A 19,306-nucleotide genomic window follows, 5' to 3' on the forward strand; every position below is an offset into this window, starting at 1 on the left:
TAAACTGAATTCTTCGACAGTTGTCCAGTCCCTCCTGGCTGGTGGGCATACAGGCATAAACCCCTTCATCAGATGCGCTGGGCTCTAGCTTTAAGGCCATTATCAAATCCTGGCTGGGAGATAGTTGTTGAGTTGGAGCATGATGACGAGGATGATGATGTTGGCGAGGATCCTCCGCTGCTAGAAAATGATGGCACTGCAGCCTCCTCTCCTAATTCTATGTTATCGACATAGTTCTCAAACCCCTCGTCAATCTTTCTCTGTTTGCTTTTCCTTTGCTCTTCTGCATTACTTCGATCTCTTTTCTTACTATTCTCCCCCTCCTTATCGCCAGTCCTGTCCCTACTGGTATTCGTCTCTCGCTCTCTCTCCGTATGTGTATCAGTCTTTCTGTTATTATTGGTATTTTTAGCTTTGTCTCTGTCTGTATATGTATTTATCTCACTAAGTCTTTCTCTACGTGTATTCTTCACTTTATCTCCATCTGTATTGGCCTCTTTGCCCGTACTGCTATCTGCCCCTTTATCTCTACTGGTATCTGTCTCTCTGCTTCTACTGCTTGCTGCTTCCTTATCTTTATGGCTTTCATTCTCTCTATCTCTTTCCTTGTGGGTATTCGTCACTCTATCTCTTTCTCTGTTGGGTATTCGTCACTCTATCTTTGTCGGTGTTCATCTCCTATCTCTGTCTCTAATTGTATCTGCATCTCTTTCTCTTTCTTGTGGGTTCCTTCGTCAGTCTGTCTCTTTCCTTTGGTGTTCATCTCCCTGTGTTTTTCTTTACTGGTGTCTGTCTCTCTATCTCTCTCCGTGTTCGTCTCCCTATCTCTATCTCTACTAGTATCTGTCCCTCTGTCTCTTTCTTATTGGTAGTCGTCACTCTGTCTCTGTTAATGTTCATCTCTCGGTCTCTATCTCTCCCGGTATCTGTCCCTCGGCGCTCACTATCATTCCGCAGATCTTCATCTCTCCCTTCTCAGTATCAAACTTCCGACTTTCATTTCTCCCATCTCTCTTTTCAGCATTATCAAAGTCTCTGCTTCTTCTATTATCATCCCTGTCATGTATCTCCACAACTCTTCGGCTATCTGCACCTGTGGATTTTTCCCTTGAAATACTCCTACTCTTACTAGGTTTAGCCTTACTGCTAGCTATTTCTACTCCAGTTTTCCCATCCTGTATTCCACTTATCAGCTCTAACTTGACTATCATCAAAGCTCTCAGCCCATGTCCTAACCGCGTTTCTCGCCTCACGTGCAACATCTGAATTATAAGGCCCTATTTTGTCCACAATCCTCGCGTAATCCTTTGGATGCTTTGCAAGGTAGAATCCATTGGCCCTTGTAAATTTTTTCCTTTGTGACAACTACAGATGTATGTGTGGTCTGACATGGACCTCTAAGTCATGAATTCTTGTAAATGTCTTTTCTCTCCCTACACACCATGGGCATAAAACTGTCAACCTCCTGTGAGCAGAAGATATAAGATGCGAGTGTAGCAAAGCCTGGGTTGGAAACATTGCCTCACAAAGCTGACATTTCTCCCTGAAATATATAAATTTATGGCATACCGTAAATTAAAGGTCAGACATCAGTTATCATAGGCTTCTTAGTAAGTGTACATTGATGCCGTTATGTAAAAAAAAATGAATTCACGATCCGTTCTATTATCGTGTCTGCCGTTCGCGACGTTCCGGAATGAATCTAACAAAAAGTGCAATACTTGTTGAAACTTTCACTGTTTATTTATACAACTGTTTCATACACATACTTATTACGTTTATGCACATGCATGCACTTCGTGTTTTTTTCCATGAAGTTTATTTATACAACTGTTTTATACACATTTTTATTATGTATATTCACAATTCTTTTTACATAGTTTATTTATACATTATTTATTTATTTATTTATTTAGTCTTAAAGATACAATTGTTCTGCAATTATATAAATGTACATGTGCTTCATAAATAAAGACAACTGCATTTTACTGCTTGGGTCTCGTTTCTTTTACCACCCAGTTGGGTATTTTATTCCCTTTATAAGGATATAGCCGATCTACATGGTAAGCCTTAGGTTTATCTCTCTGCGTCCGCTTTATCAGACAGACCAGGTCATCTATCACTTTCGTACCAAGTATGGTCCTTCCATTTTTTTGACTAATTTTGAGCTTATACCAACTTTTCGAGATGGATCATGTAACCAGGCAAGTTGTCCGGGTTGATACAGCTTTCTTTTGCAGTTACTGTCATAATACTTTTTCTGGTAAGCAGATGCGGCATGAGATTATCACGTGCTATCTCGTGACATTTATGCAATTTATCCTGTAAATCAATAACATAATCATCATTACCCGAACTATGTTCATCCTCTACTGGGCGACCTATCACCGCTTGCATTGGTAGTACAACCTCACGGCCAAACACCATTTTAATTGGAGTCAGTTTAGTGCTGCTATGAATTGAAGAACGGTAGGCCATCATAACTTGCTGAAGATAGATGTCCCATTTGTCTTGGTTTGTCTTGCAGTAAGCTTTCAACATAAATATAAGTGTCCTGTTGAATCTCTCTACCAATCCATTTGCCTGCGGTCTCATCGATGTTGCATGCGTCTTTTCAATGCCCATCAGGTCGCACAGGTTCCCTTTTAACTTGGATTCAAAACATCTGCCTTGGTCGGTGTATATTTTTTAGAGGTGCCCCAAACCTACATATAAAGTTATCTAGTAAGGCACTGGCAACCGTTTTTGCTTCATATTTGGAATAGGGACACATTCTGTCCATTTAGTGAACCAATCTGCTATTACCAGATGTATCTGTTGCCAGACTTTGTAACCGGAAGTGGGCCTAAAATGTCCATTGCTATCCGCTCCATTGGTTCTCCAACAATATACTGTCCTAATGGCGCCTTGTTTGACTCCCTTGATAACTTTCGGACAGTACAGTTGTCACATTCTCTAATAAACTTCTTGACGTCCTCTGCCATACCTGGCCAATAGAACGACTGTCTGATTCTGTTAAGTGTTTTATCGACCCCAAGATGACCACTAGTTGGGATATCATGTTTGGTATTTCAAGACCTCTGGGCGGACTTACTTTTGGCGTTACTAACTGATATTTTTGATCTCCATCATCAGTTGTAATTTTCGGAACAGGAGATACCTTTGATCACAAGACGATCCCATTGCCTCCACAGAGTTTTCAATTCAGACGTAGCAGCTGATACCTGTACCCAATGCGGCCGCTGGTTCCCTTCCTGGAGTAACAACTTTAACATCCCTATGTTTGCATCTTTCATTTGATCTGTTGATATTTCCACTGGATCCCAGCCATTGAGAAGATACTGATTGCTGGTTAACTCTGAATCCTGATCTCTTGTACCACTTCTAGTGACAACTCGTATTTCAGTGTTGTTTTCATCCTTGCTATTTTGTCCGTCGTGATTATTATTTTCAAATTCGTCTTGGAGCTCTTGTTGACGTTTACATGCCTTGCATGGCATACGCGACAGGGCATCTGCATTCCATGGCTTTTTCCACCCCGGTGAATAACAGTTATGTTGTTATGTATTTAGTTCTTGTAGCCAGCGAGCTACTTGGCCTGTTGGTACTTTAAGTTTTCTCATCCAGCTTACTGCTGAATTATCTGTTCTAAGGACTATTTCTTGGCCATAAAGGTAACTATGGAAGTGTTTCAGTGCTATAATTACTCCCAGTAATTCTTTTCTAGTTATACAATACGCCGTTCATGTGAGTTCATTGATTTGCTCATGTAAGCAATTACTCTTTCAACACCATCTTGAATTGTGAAAGCACAGCCCCAACAGCAGCGTCTGAGGCGTCCGTATCAAGAATGAATTTTGAACCAAGTTTCGGATAGGCAAGTATTGGTGCTGACGTCAAAGTTTCTTTCAGTTTTTCGAATGATTTCTGGCACTCTTCTGTCCATTTGAAACGGATGTTCTTTTCACATAGCTTATGCAATGGTCTAGCGATATCCGAAAACCCTGCACAAACCGTCTGTAATACGAGGCTAGACCGAGGAAACTTCGCACCTGCTTACATGTAACTGGGGTTGGCCATTCACGCACAGCAAGAACTTTTGATGGGTCTGTTTCTATACCACTTTCACTAACTGTAGGCCCAAAAATTTAGCTGTCTTCTGAAGAATGTACATTTTGACGGCTTAAGTTTTAAGTGTGCCTGTCTCAGACGCTTGAAAACATTTTCCAGACGTTCCAGACATTGGTCAACTGACTCTCCTGGTGTAATAATGTCATCCATGTATAGCAGTGATTCTATCCATTGTAAGCCTCTTAATACATCTTCCATTAGTCTTTGGAAGGTCGAAGGTGCGTTGACAAGACCGAAAGGCATAACTCGGAACTGAAACAAACCATTGTAGTTGAAAAGGCTGTTTTCTCCTTGTCTTTTCATCGAGTTCTATTTGCCAAAATCCTGAACATAGGTCCATGCAGCTAAACCATTTCGCCCAGATAATGCATCTTTGACAGTCATCAACACGCGGAATAGGGTATGCATCATGAACCGTGACGTCATTAAGACGTCGATAGTCAACGCAAAATCTTGTAGATCCATCCTTCTTTGCGACCAGTACTATAGGTGATGACCAGGGGCTGTTAGATGGCTCTATAACTCCTTTATCTAACATCCTATCAATCTCTTCTCTTTCTACATCTCTCTTCCCATAAGGCTGTTTCTAGTTGGCTGACGGATAGGATTCGCATTCCCCGTGTTTATAGTGTGTTTAACCCTATCAGTACATCCAAGGTCTTCCGATAGAACTAGCAAAAACTTCTTGGTAGTTAAGTAACAATCTTGCAAACTTTTTCTTATCTTCATCATCTAAATGAATAGTGCTCCTATCAAACATTTCCTGCAATGCGCTGGTAGTGTGTTGTCTGGTGTGTAAGATTTCTCAGATGTTGCTGCACACCGCTGTTCTGATTCATTACTAATCTCATATATTGCATGGCACTGACCTAATTCCTGTGTATGTTCTATTACTATTTCTTCATCTGTTAAGTTCATGACACCTAAACATGGCTGCTGCTCATTGTGGATCAAAAATTCCTTTCAAAATTCTCATCTTTCCGTCGTTTCACTGTCTGTGTTATCCACATAGGTTAGGCCCAACATTGACTCTGCGTTAAGTATCTGAACAGGTACCATTACACAACTTTTTGAAGGAATTTTTCTCGTTTCTTCAAGCCAACACTCTACAAATGCTGTTTGTACTGTTGCCTGTGTAACACTTTATTATATTTCCACTCTTAGTATGTAGCTCATGACTTTCTAAAATTCCATGTTCTGATGTTTCCGGCAATGAAGTCCTGGCCAAGAATCCCTTGCAATGAAATATCACAAACAATAACAGTTGTTTCTACTGTGTAATTTCAAGAACGAGATGAACATGTAATTTTCCATAAACCTTTATTCTTGTTCCATCCACAGTCTGCATGCTTTAGATCTGTATCATTTAATGGCATATGCTGATACTTGTACATCTGTCATATGTTTCTTTTGATATAAGTGTAGAAGTAGCCCCAGTATCAAGAAGAAGCTTATGTCGTTGTTTGCTATGTAGCCTTTTTCATAAAGCCATTGTCCCCTGTATTTAAACGTATATGTTCCCTGACATGACCAATTCTTGGATCATGATTTACACCAGTAAGTGAAGTATTACTATGCCTAGGTCGATTTTTCTCATTGCCTGTCACCTCACGACCTAACGAGATGACAGATTGGAGTTTCCCTGATTCCGAGGAGGCTTGGTACCTTGGTTGCCCCTGTTTGGACAATTCTTGTAAAAGTGATCACTTGCTCCACATGAAAAGCATGTCCTGTCTGTGTTCCTCCTTCTACTACTAGCACTTGACTCTATCTTGTCAAGTCTTCCCTCTATTCGTTTAATAGCACCTTTAATATCTTCAACGTCAATGTTTAGACCCTTGGAAAAATTTGATTCTTTCCCAGTTGTGCTTGATATCCCTCGAACTCTTGAGGGCCCTACAAAGTCACCTGTATTCACATGTCCTAGCACATCTTCATAGCGCTCAACTACTTCTACTGCTTCACTGATTGTCTTGCAGTCCCGGTCCATCAGTCTGCATCTCAAGTCAGCTGAAACATTCTTGCAAAAGTGTTGAAGAGCTAACATCTCCTGTGCCTCAGGATCCAAATTAGCATAAGCCTTACACGCCAGCAGGCGAAGCTCATCTCCGAATACAGCTATAGACTCATGTTTCCCCTAGTCCTAGTATTGCATTTCGACAACCACCTAGTCTGTTGCCGTCTGTTGCCAAACCTTTGTTCAAGCTTGGATACCAGAGCTCTGTAAGAACGCTTCTCTTGTACAGGTAAAGAGCTATAAATAGTCTGGCTTGTTGTTTCAATGACGTAGCAAGGTACAATAATTTCTCCTTTCGGACCACTGAGTAAGTTCTGCACAATCTTCAAAGTATGCAAAGTACTGGTCCCAATCTTCTTCTCCAGTGAAAGAGTCTGGTTTAATCTGAGGTGGGCGATTACGTCCCTGTCTGCCTTCATGTGCCCTGTAATTGTGATCACCAAGTTCCCCTCGGAAATCCTCCTCGTCTCCTGCATTGTTGTTGATGTTAAACTCAACCTCCGAATCGGACGACTCATGGTCTTCGGCCATATTATCAACTATATAAATACAAGGATGGTAAATGAGCTTTTCTGTAAAAGTGAAAGAAAAGGAGGTAAATGATGTCCGATTCTAATGCCCTGATTTCCCTGGAAATCAAATATAAAACAGAATTATTATTATTATTTTTTTTTTATGAAATACACTATGTCACTGCATTAAATTCAGTATGGTATAGTCAGCTTACTTACTTTTCTCCCAGTTCAATAACAATCAATGTAATCAATCTGCACACGCACAAAAAAAAAAAAAACCTTTGTACGGATCCGTCCTTAAAACAACAGGAACGCTTAAAAATCTTTATATAATAACGCCCTGTATCTAGACAGAATATGTGAAAGTGTCGCAGTACTCAGATGCTTAATTTTATTTTATTGTCTTATAAAGTTCAGCTAAAAATTTCCGTCGTGCGGATCCAGCAATACAGCTAAACGGGCCGTATACTACTTTTCAAATAAAATTCCGTTTGTACGGATCCGTTCCAATCGGCAGAAAAAATTCGCCTGCGGATGATTTCCGTTGTGTGTAAATCCGTACAAAATATCCGTATTTCGTCTGCTACGGGTTTTACGGGAACTTTCGACCTGCGCAACGGCCGTAATTCGTTACCCGACTACGGACAAAACTGACGTACGGATCCGTAATGTCCGCTGCAGCCTACAATTCCGCTGTACAGTATAAGCACCCAACCTTGTATCTCCAACAAAGATATTTTCCGTGCTACGGATCCGTTGAAAGCGGCCGTAGAGCAGATATTTCCGAGTTGGTTGAAAATCCGTCTGCTGAACAGGATGGTCCGTGATGTTAAAAATATATCAACATCTGCACTTCTGACACCATTGTACGGGAAAAACGACTGATACTCGGTCCTGTTCCTAACGTCCGTTCGGCTACGACGGCAGACGACAATTTCCGTATACTTACTGAGGGTCGAGCGGAATTTAATAAAGGGAGAAATAAATAAGCTATATGTTTAATGAATAAATATATTTAAATTATAATAGCTAAAATTTAGTAAGGTTAGTAATATTAGTTAAATGTTAATCTGATTTAATAGTTCTAATCAAATGTTCTGGTAAAGTCTGTGTGATATCCGTATTTTTATCTAAACTTATATTTACATTGCTGCTGGTCGGCTCCTGTATGGTTCTCTGATCCTCCAGGGAAATGTTAATTATAATATTACGTTAGTATTGTTAACTTTATTATGATTTATTAAAGAAATTTGATGACTGTAATTTTGGGTGGTCCTGGCCGAAAATAGAAAGTGAAAAGCTGGCGTTCGGGTGCGCATGCAGTTTTATATGTTCCGCGCCATAATACTTCGATTCCAGGCTGAAGCGGTAATTTAACCGTCCATCCAATCAGAATACGGATTCCACCGAAATGGCTATTTTCAACAATCAGAAACTCTGCGGAATTTCCCTTTCTGTGTAACTATCCGCCACTCCAGATGAGCAAGAAATAGTCTTCCCTTGGGCTTACTATAATGTTCTTAATCTTACGCTGGGTAAAAAGGACTGCTACCATTTATAAGTCACAATATAAACTATAAATGATTGGCGATACAGTATGTAGAGTTTTTACCAATAACAGGAAATATGACGACAATGTTTACAAGTGAATGTGGCGCCGACAGACAAACAAAATGTGTCAGTTTTTCAAAGTAAATACTTGTGAGATTTCTGAATAACTGAATATTCTGCATCTTATTTAGGTAAGCAATCGATGCATTCATTCGTTTGTCATTGACATATAGTTTAGAAAGTTCAGTTATACATAAAACAACTTTCGTTTTGGTGAAATGTCATACATTTTCACGACCCGGAAGAAGCTGCAATAATGAGGTTCTCGTATGAAACAATGAACGTCTATACGTTTTTGAATGATAAAATGTTGAATAATATACATGTATGAATGATTAGCTTATATCTTGACAAATTAGTTGTCACAAGAGTACCTCATATTACACTGTAATAAACAAAACACTTTATGTTACATGACTTTTATGTCTTTTCGTAACAATGTACTTATATTTGAAGTAATGTTCCATTGTTCAAGTGAACATTCAAAATACATGTATGTAGCTGCAATAGAATTAAGACACATTTGAAATAACCTTGACATTTGTATCGCCATGTTCAGAAAGGCTTCTGATTATGTCGTGCTGGAAGCAATGAACGTCATATATCGACACATAACATCAATTTGACTGAAATAGATATGTTGATGTTAGTTTAGGAACTTGCATGACTTGCGTGCTTAAACCTGGAAAGAACGAAATTAGTCGGCAGCTAAATTGCAACGTTTCTGTTTTCAATATTATTGAAGCTGGGATCGTCTATTTGACTGTAACTGTTATCATTTTCTGCTGAAAACTCGACCAAGTCCATGAAGTTATATGTTCTTATGCATATCATAACTTTTAATGTCAGACACTATCTCTTGGTCATGATCGCATAATACAAGCCTGTAACTAAATTAAAAATCGAAATTTAGTTTTGAAAATAGAATTTTCATTACTGATCTATGATATTTTACTTCGATATTCAATGTGTAACGGATGTAGTTACTAAATACGAGGGTTGGGCAAATAAATCCATGGACACCTTCCGCTAACGGTTTGTTTTGATTTCTGTCTTCAGGCCCGTTTCCTCGGGCCCTTAATGGTCTTTCTCTTGTTCCTCTATCTTCTGCAAAGGCATCGAGTACATACGTTTTTGGTTCTTAAAGTTTGCTTTTTATACAATTATACAGGAGCATTTTTGTACTTTACATGCAAGGCCTCTTGTTTTCAATGCGTGTGTTAGTGATTCACCTGGCAGGGATTACTTTTATTTCTACTGTTCCGTGACTTTGGAACATGATTGGGTAACAGAAAGGTTGGGTGAGCATCATAAACCGGTTTAAGCTCCCCAGAGGTGTTTTTCTTCACTGACCCTTCCAAGGCGGTGCCCCACTGTGTTCCATTATTTGTTCGTTTTGTCTTTGTGTATGTGTGCGTGCCTGCTGGAAGTGTGCACAACTGCGAGCTGTGAGTTTCGTTTTGAGAAGACTGCGTTTTTGGAACGTGGTATTCTCTGTTTCATATTTATCCTTGTTTTTTTTACAATAAATTGACAAACCTTTAAGTTCAGATGTAAGCAGTTCTGATTTCATTTCCTGCTTCAGGTTTATTTCATTTTGTAATAAAATATTCGCCACATGCTCAGTACTTCAAAAGCAAGTTGTGCGCTACAGAATGGTTGCAACAATCCATGTGTGAAGTATCACCTGGTATCCAATCACTTAATGATGTGATAATGTTGACAACATGAAGATTGATCACATACAAAACGTGTTACCGTTTCCTGAATTACTTCCATCGTTATCATACATCTATTACTCATGATATTTTGATCAAGCTTACAAATTAGACTCATAAACTGAGGTATTTAGTGCTTTCAGGTTTTAGTGAGAAGAAGACAGTTAGCAATCATGTCTAAAGTAAGATTTTTTTTCTATTAATTGTGTGCTTTCTATAAAAAAGCAAAACTATACATGTAAACCGTTGTTTTCTTTGGTAGCAATGCTAGTTCAAGACTCCCTCCAGTCTAAAATGGTTTATACCTTCTGCCTAACGTAAACGGGCAAATGGAATATCTCTTTGAAATGTTACACAATAAAACTAAAAAATCTGAGAAGCTGATTTTGAAATATGGAATGAAACAAAGCAAGAAAATAGACTCGCCCTGACCTATTCGTGATAAGGATTAAAAAGTGAAACATCCATCTCGCCCCTGAAAACTGCTAAAGATAAGGTACTCTATGATCCTAAAGACCAGAAAATACAACACAACTTAGTCGTAGTACCTTAAGACTTTTTACGGCCGTTGCATGGAACTTGAAGAATGTTGTTCTATCAAATATTTTTTCTGGCGTGTAAAATGTTCACCAGTTACCCACTGATACAAATTTAAGCCAATTTAATTCCATCTTATTTGAGGAAAATGTTATTTGCTTTACGATATTTATAATACATGTTTGCATTTCATACTTTTTCATGAACGAAGTTCGTTAATGTCAAATAACTAAATACTTCTAAGTGTAAAATCCTTGATGAATTCAAAACTAATGATTACAATGTACTCTACTTTATATATCAAATAATTTTACTTGTATCCTTGTAAAACTTTTTACAATGTCAATTTGTAATTAATTTAGAAAAAAAAATAGTTATATATAATATTACATCTTAATGCTGTTCTCCGAAAGGCAATTATTGATATTCATATCAAAACTGATTTTCATCACGCACATTAGTTTTTATATTATTATGATATACAAGTTTGATATCAAGTCTTTCCCCAGATACACAAGCAAATGCAACCAAAGAAAATGCATCGCCTTTTAAAATGAATTAATGAATTAATATCTGAGACGAATCAAGTCCTTAAATAATTCTTTATACAAGTACGCAACACGATCCAAAATACATATTCTAGTTTTGTATCAAAATATATCAAATTTCGAAATGGACTGTAATCCTTTGGGTCTCAAAATTAATAGAAGACATTATACTGCCTTAAGTACAAGATTTTTCAGAATGTTAATAAAATATTAAATTGAAAATTCTCATTTCCTGAAAATTAAATGAGGTTTGAGCAGTTTTTAAATCCTACCAGGACTGAACTGTTACCGGTTTAAGCTCCCCAGTGGTGTTTTTGCCACTGACCGTTCCAAGGCGGTGCCCCACTGTGTTCCTTTGTTTGTTCGTTTTTTCCTTGTGTGTTGACTTTGTGTGCGCGCGTGTGTGTATGCTTATTGTTCGTCTTGTCCTTATGTGTTGGCTTTGAGTGTGTGTGTGTGTGTGTGTGTGTGTGTGTGTGTGTGTGTGTGTGTGTGTTGTTAGTTTTGTCCTGATGTGTAAGCTTTGAGTGTGTGTGTGTGTGTGTGTGTGTGTGTGTGGTGCACGCGTTTGCGTGCTGGGGGCTTCGTTTTGAGGAGGCTGCGCTTTTGGTGCGTGGCATTCCCTGTTTGATATTTCTCTTTGTTTTCAATGGCTGAAGTACACACATAATAAATTATATAGGCATTAGGGAAATAATTGTTTTCTGAGACAACTGCGTACAGGATAGAATAACAACGATATCTACTTTATTTACCAGGAATCAATGTTCTGAATACCTCTTTGTTACGCTGCATATAATACTCGTATCATTTAAAGACACATACGTAAAGAATTTATTTAATACTTACGACTTGAAGTGGTCTTATAATTTCTACACAACCTGAATGTCAGTATCATTATATCTAAAGGTGTTATCTTTCAATTTCAAACTTTCTAAGGAAAACCAGCCTTGCAGACAGTATCTAGGATCCTCGTGTTTGACAAACTGGATAACCTCTATATTGGTCATCTTATAAATTGTGCGAAAGATTTGCAACAAATCTATGAAGAATGTCAATCGGACTGTTATACAATTTAGCTAGAACGAAGACCATTTATTATGCTCATTATGAAATAAGCAAATAAATGACATTTTGCTCCTTATACGAAAAGATCAGTAGATTTTTTCTACAGTTACTGTATTCTCCTGTGAAAAAAAAGGTATGAAATATCATATTCAATGTTCTGTAACTTTTGACAAATCGGTAGAGCCTGGTGAAAACTCTTGTTTCAGCCATCAAATTTAGCCTATAAAAATCCATTTTACGGCTATATGGATTTCGGTGCATGAGTTTGGAATACAATCTTGAAAGTGAACCTAAATAGAATAGTATGGTTATAAACAACAGCTTGATAAAAATGTTCGTTTCAAACATCAGATTTAGGTATTACAAGCACATTTGGACATCTTTCGACTATATTGTTTGGAATTTAAGTTTTTCAAATTTTGAAACTTTGTACACTATTTCAAAAAGTGTGGAAAGAAATCTTTGAAATTCTTTCCAATTTAGCAAGAAAAAACAGAGAACGATAACTGAAACCCGAGTTTTGTCTTCGGCGCAAGATAAGGCGATAACGAATGAAAGTTATGGTCTGATTCTAAACGTGTTATCGTGTAAAATAAAGATAATGAAACATAGAACACATGCGCTATCACGTAACGGAATAACTTGTACTTTGTGTCATTACAGTGATATATCAGCACAGCTAGTGACTAATCCTGCTTACATTTCTACACCTGTTACAGGTACATCAGAATTGCAGTAAATAATAATATTCTGGTACCTTTTGGCTACGTTTGGTTGATTATTTCGATAACTTGAGCCTAGGCTAATAAAATGTAACTATTCAAACTCAATGGCAATGAAATATTAGGACAGGTGGTCGATGTTGAAAACTTTATATGGTTTTCGACCAATCCAAACGCCCTCTTTAAATACCAAATAACATTATAACTGGCAATGTGATCACTTTGTATCCAGCAGTTTACGAAGAGTATTTTACCCACGTGCCTTGTGGTGACGCCTTAATTCTCTCAGGGCGGATAAATTGATTAACAGAAGAATACGTTCAAATATCATTGAAAGAAGGAAGAAAAGATGCAGTACATAGAAACCAAATGAGAAAGTGATCAGCTTAAAATAGCTTATAAAGAGTTACACTTTTATGATATTCGAAAGATTCAGACGACGAAAGCAAAACTAAATGTTCCGTTCATCGAGTGGAGATGAAACAAAGATAAGAAGTTTCAGCACGTAGTTTATACTTTGATGTAAGATCAAGTTCAAACAGCGTTGGTCAATTAGTTAGACAAAATCATAATTTGGGTTTACGTGATGAGGTTCATTGTTACTGTTGAAAACTGGCAAAACATTAAAGTTAATGAATGCTATAGATGGTATCAAAATGAACTCTGGAATATATATTTTAGTACTAAATACTTTAGTTACAAATTAGTGAGAAAGACATTTCAATATGTTGAACGTCCGTGAGATAAGACTCGTATATTTGTAACAAAACATCGTCTAGCAGGAACTTAACGAAATACCAGTCAGTTATAGTACCCGATAGAAAGTTACGCTGAAAATCATTAGTTGTACATTTGTATACTATTTTATAAATTAAATTATTCAGTAATATGATTGATCCCCGGAAGTATTGTACTCATGAAGTAAATACTTTTGGTTTAAACGTCACGACGACACAATTGTAGGTGCGATGGCGACTCTCCAGCTTTCAATTGTGGCAGAATACCCTAGTTAAACCTGAATAAAACCACAGACCTTCTGTTAACAAGATGAATGGGATCCTCACATGAAAAAATTCTACATTTCAAGCAAGGTTTCGGAACCAACAAGAGAGGGGGCGGCAACACGTCCATGGATGCACCTTCATTTATTCATGAAAATCATAAGTAAACGAGTCATTGAGGTTAGGTTGCCAAAATAAAACTATATATATAAGAAATATATGTCTGATTTAAAAAAAGACATTCTCTTCAACATGATAATTATGTTAGCTAGTCTGAGACATAGTCACATGGGCTATCGGACCCATTTCGCTGCCCCATATATTAAAGGCATAGGTATATCTCTGTGTCATACAACAGTTGATACCCTTAATGCCAACGAGAGTTTCGAAAATCTGATATATGATTTGTTGAGAATCCACTAAGCTTCGATGCAATCATTTTTTGAATTTTCTTTCCATACTTAGAATAATGAAAATATATATTAAAATTTTGCACATGTTCTATATTTTGGAAGTATGCGCTACAAACATTTTATAAACTCGTCGTGTAACATTCTCATAGATATGTTGCTGCAAAAAAAAATGTCATACACTTCCAATATCCATTGTATTCTGTAATAAGGGCCTATATTACGGGTTTAACACATTTCATACCTGACCATGCTTGGAGAAGTTTAGCACAACGAGTGCTTAAATTGAACGAAATAGATTTTAGATTGTTACTGTCAGTTTGTGTTTTTGTCATTCGTATAATTAAAAGGGTATGTGGTAAGGCGCTGTACAGGAATTGACACTTTTAGAAAAATCGAGATAAATTCTTTTCTCATAAAAATTGTTTATAAGATACCATTAAACCAGACGCAAAGTCAAGCTCTTGTCTTTTTTTTCCACAACACCCTTTGTCATTATGTAAGTGGATCTGATCCTAGATATTTGGCTAGAGTCAAAATATTTCATAATTTAATGTTCTAATGATTGCTTTTTATTTATCTTAAAATTTGAAGTAATTTCTATAAAGTTAGTATCTTAGCCCAAAATCGCATGTAAGTGAAAGAAAAACAAGAATTTGTCTAAATAAGGCCCGGTCACACCGACCGAACTTTGTTGGAGCGTTCCTGGAACGGTGAAAAAATTTCATCACAGCTCGTTACCGTTCACCACCGTTTAATAGAAGTTGGCCCCCGTTAAGGCAACGCCGTATACGCTCGGCCACCGCTGATGGTCCCTCCTACCGCTCCGAAAGTTTTGAGCTGCACAAAATATTGCGAGCGGTGAGAAGCGGGCAATTTTCCGCTCCGGCAAAGTTCACCACCGCTCTAACAACGCCCAGTCAAGTTTGGCACCGCTAGACGCAAGTTCGTGGACGCTTGGGTCCGCTAGGCCAACGCAGAAATCTTGAACGCTGGACCACCGCTGCTTCGCCAGCTTTGCCCGGGCGGTGATTAAACGTTGCACAAACTTTGGTGGAGCGGCTGTAAGCATTTTACGAGCGGACACGGGATTGCTGGAACGGTGTCGGGCGTTGAAGCAGCGATCCATTGCGGTGATGAACTTTGGTTTGGCGTTGGTATGGAGGTGTCGGAGCGGGACCAGAATTTGGCGCTCGCGTCACCGCTAAACCAACGCTCGCTACCGCTCGCTACCGTTAAACCAACGCTAAAGCAACGCCGGCTTCAGCGGTGCACCTCTAAGGCAACGCCCGTGTTTTCGATTTTTTTCCCATTTTGTGCGCGGTGACGAGCGTTGTCTAAATTCCGCCCCCTCTCCCTACCGTTGAAGGAACGCTCCAACAAAGTTCGGGCGGTGTGACCGGGCCTTAAGCGCCCTTTCGGTTTTGAAGGAACTTCTTTGTATGTTTTATTTTCTGTTGGATATTTACCTATAGTTTCAAAGGACAAATCAAGAAATGGTCAACTTTGCTAACACTATGATAATCATCTTTATTTCATTACTCCTACAACGCAAATGATAAAACGAGGGCAATTACCATTTAATTAAACACTGTGAGGTATTTAATGTCTTGCTACCTGGCACTTAAATGACAAAGAGATTTAGAAGAAATAACAAAATATGGAAAGATACTTGTTAAACATGCCGTTTAAATTCGTTTTGTTAAAAAAATGCTCCTGTATATTTTTTGACAATTTGATAAAGTTCATTTTCATGTTAAAGCTTCCTTCTTAACCTTGATGATGCGATAATGTTGACAATATGATGATTTATCGCGTAAATAACGTGTTCCTGTTACCTTAATTTCTTCCGCCGTTATCATGTATCTATTAGCCGTGATATGTTTATCAAACTTGCTGTTATACAATTCAAAATTGGTTAAACTTGAAGTTAATTTACACTCCCTAATTAAATCTACCTGGAAGTATACAGCTAAAAAGTTCTCATAAAGTTACACCATTCGAAGACCTTGGTTTGAAAAATACTGTTAAACAAATCAGAAACTCTTAACTTCGGTTAGTGGTTTGGAAAACGCTTCATTATAATTAGCAGCTCGTATTCTTCAAAGAATTCAAGGAATCATTCTCTAATAAGGACATATACCATCATCACCGACTATGGAAAGCTGTAATAAAGTTTGGATAATCTTTAAATAATAGAAATAAAAACACTCATAATTTCAAAACGTCTTCAAGTAAGCATATGAAGTCTATTGAGAAGATTTTCCAGACAAAATGAAATAGCTCATTTTCTGAAGTATCTGCCATGTATTTGGTGAGAAATTCCAATATCGCTCCTTTCCATTAACATGAAACAACAATTAGACGCTAAACGAAATATAATGCACGCCGATTGCTAAGAAACCATGAAAGCGTGTTATACGTAGAAAACTGATGACAACTCACTATTCATTTCGTTCACATAGGAATTTATCTTGACAGCTGAATGCGGAAAAATCAATTATTATGATACAGATCCGAGCCTTGTGGGATAAAATTATTATCAGTGTAATATTTGCAATATATAAATATTAAACGGATATGGATCTACCTTATTGAGTACATTGTATTAATAAAAGGAGTAATAGGAAATCGACAAAACTGCTAGAAGACATATATTAAATGGATACTCTAACAGCATTATCAAAATTGTTAACGTTACAATTCTGTTGAATAGAATACTGACCATAGGGTAGAAAATAGCATGAGAAAAAATATACTGAAACAGTAGTCAGAAAAAAAGAAGTTCGGGATTATAGAAATCGGTGCACGTGGTATGTTGTAACCTTTACCTTACACAATTGATTCTACCTTTGCGATCATGATCTACAGTGGTCGCCATTGGAGTATCTTTTTGGCAAGCACCCCTTTAAACAGTTGCAGTACTGTCCAAATTGACAGATGGACACTTTCATTATAGAAATTTAACAGGGTAAAGTTTAACAATACTGCATTTGTTCCGTATTCACTTAGAAATCTTGATGAAGTGACAGGCGATAAAATGTTAATCTAAATCTAATTTAATTATTGAATTTCGGCAGTTTTATTAAAATGAGTTCTATAAGCTTGAGGATAGGAACATTCGTATTTAGCAAGGTGTGCAAATCCTAAAATGATTCAGCTAAGCACAATTAATTTCATAAAAGGAGAAGTTGAAACCAAAACCAAAATTTTCTTAAGTTAAAATCAAATATAGAAATAAGATTTAAACAGATTGTATAGAATTTTAAGACAACTTTTTTGGTGGAGGATAAACCTTGACTTGACCATTATTTCAAGAACGTGCATATAACTACCAGCATTCCGTAATCATTCCAGATGACTTCCTAACATGAAATAATTGTACACATTAAACGAAGTTTACATGTAGATGAGTGGCCAATGATTCAATTCAGTGTCTCATTGGCCGCGGAAGCAATATAGCTTTTATTTTTATACAATATTAACGTTATATAAAACGTAAAGTAGAAAGTAAAACTGTTCGCCAGTCTTATATTTAAATGAGTGTTTTAAATTATTGTCGATATCCTTATTCTAATACAAATGAACTTATTTTGTTGTATAATACTCATAGAATATACCTATAATGTCACACACTTGGGAATATTAGTTCACAGTGACGCAAGTGCTCTTATACAATCAAGGGATATACTCTTTTGCTTCCATGTTCTAAATTATTTACAGAATAATGTTAAACTGAACAGATTAAATCGCATTACTGTAAATAAATGGAAAAGAGAACGGAATATTTTTCGCTGCTGGCAATGTACATCCAAACTCCTAATATCATTACAGAAGCTATAGAAGATAAAGGAGAATACGGTAATGTCGTTATTCAAATGACAATACTCGTCTTCATGAAACTTAATGTCGTTGACTGTTTGTAGAGAATACCTTTTTATTAGGAAGTACAACATCTCGGCTAAGCAACAAGGCACAGGAAGATATTATTTTATGAGTTCAAATTGGTTACATTAGTATCCAAAGCTTGAATATTTGCATTTGGAAAGAATATGTCGGTTTGATGTAAAACGCAACAAAACTTTCAGCTTTTATTAAGTACTTAGCCTCATATGCAATGAACAGCACAACGTAACAAATAACAAAAAGGAAAATATTCAAAGTAATATAAATGTTGGTAACATACATTCAATGTAGCGATATATAAGGAAATGGCAACCTAATTTATAAACTGAATAGATATTTGTTCGAAGGGTGATAAAATTATGTGTTGCTTCAAAAACAAATTGATACGATTAATCGTCCAGAATTAAATATAATATTTATCAATTCAATATTTCAAAACAGACTTAAGGACCTATTTTGTTATCCTTGAAATTAGTATTAATTGAAATAATTCCACTGATAAAAAAGAATTATGGCCACATCAACTTGATCTGATCAAGGAACCAATCGTATAGACAAATTCATTCAAAACATATTTCAATTTTATGAATATTAACCTTTAAAACCATTGCTGATATCAGTTAGGTGATGTTATCTTAAAGTTGAAGACTGGACCAAATTGTATCCTAAACGATCAATCATTTTAAGACTATAAGATATATATGTTTTCTCAAACAATACAGCAATTCATGTATACCCCTACAAAACAACAATGATGGCATTTACGAAATTCCTTAACTCCATAACGACATCAAAACTTAGCAGTTTGAAGACATATTACATAATATCAATTTGAAAGCAATAAGCAATAAATGAATATGGTAACAACAAAAATATCAATAATATAGAAATAAAATTTATGTGTTCGTTAGTTGACAATTCGAATTTCCGTATCCTTATCGAATTCAAAAACAATTATGCTCTGATGCGGGCAATTATGTATTCTCGAGCAGAAGGAATAAAGCACTAAGCTATAAAATCACGTAATAATGCTGTATGAGGTTTGATATGAAAAAAAAGAAAATACGTTTATTGTCTTATAGAGTCTTCCTACTTCCTGAAAGGAGCACGAATACGAATTAC

At 36.9% G+C, this 19,306-nt stretch overlaps 1 protein-coding gene across 1 annotated transcript; it reads right to left on the reverse strand.

Moving 5' to 3' along the window:
* Positions 1 to 896: 896 nt before the first annotated feature.
* LOC128548103 (uncharacterized) lies at positions 897 to 2,625 on the reverse strand. The gene is made up of 2 exons (XM_053522494.1): positions 2,176 to 2,625; positions 897 to 1,262 (listed from the first exon to the last, which is right to left on the reverse strand). The coding sequence occupies exons 1-2, from the start codon at positions 2,623 to 2,625 to the stop codon at positions 897 to 899; spliced, it is 816 nt and encodes a 271-aa protein (XP_053378469.1).
* Between the last annotated feature and the right edge of the window lie 16,681 nt (positions 2,626 to 19,306).

This window comes from Mercenaria mercenaria, chromosome 14 (assembly GCF_021730395.1).
Source record: "Mercenaria mercenaria strain notata chromosome 14, MADL_Memer_1, whole genome shotgun sequence".
Lineage (NCBI taxonomy): Eukaryota > Metazoa > Mollusca > Bivalvia > Venerida > Veneridae > Mercenaria > Mercenaria mercenaria.

Excerpts from the sequence above, each read along its gene's own strand:
- LOC128548103 (XM_053522494.1), bottom strand. The coding sequence starts at position 2,625 with ATGGGCATTGAAAAGACGCATGCAACATCGATGAGACCGCAGGCAAAT. Across the intron at positions 1,263-2,175 it reads TGATCCATCTCGAAAAGTTG|ATGTTGCACGTGAGGCGAGA; the intron begins GTATAAGCTCAA and ends CTTATAATTCAG.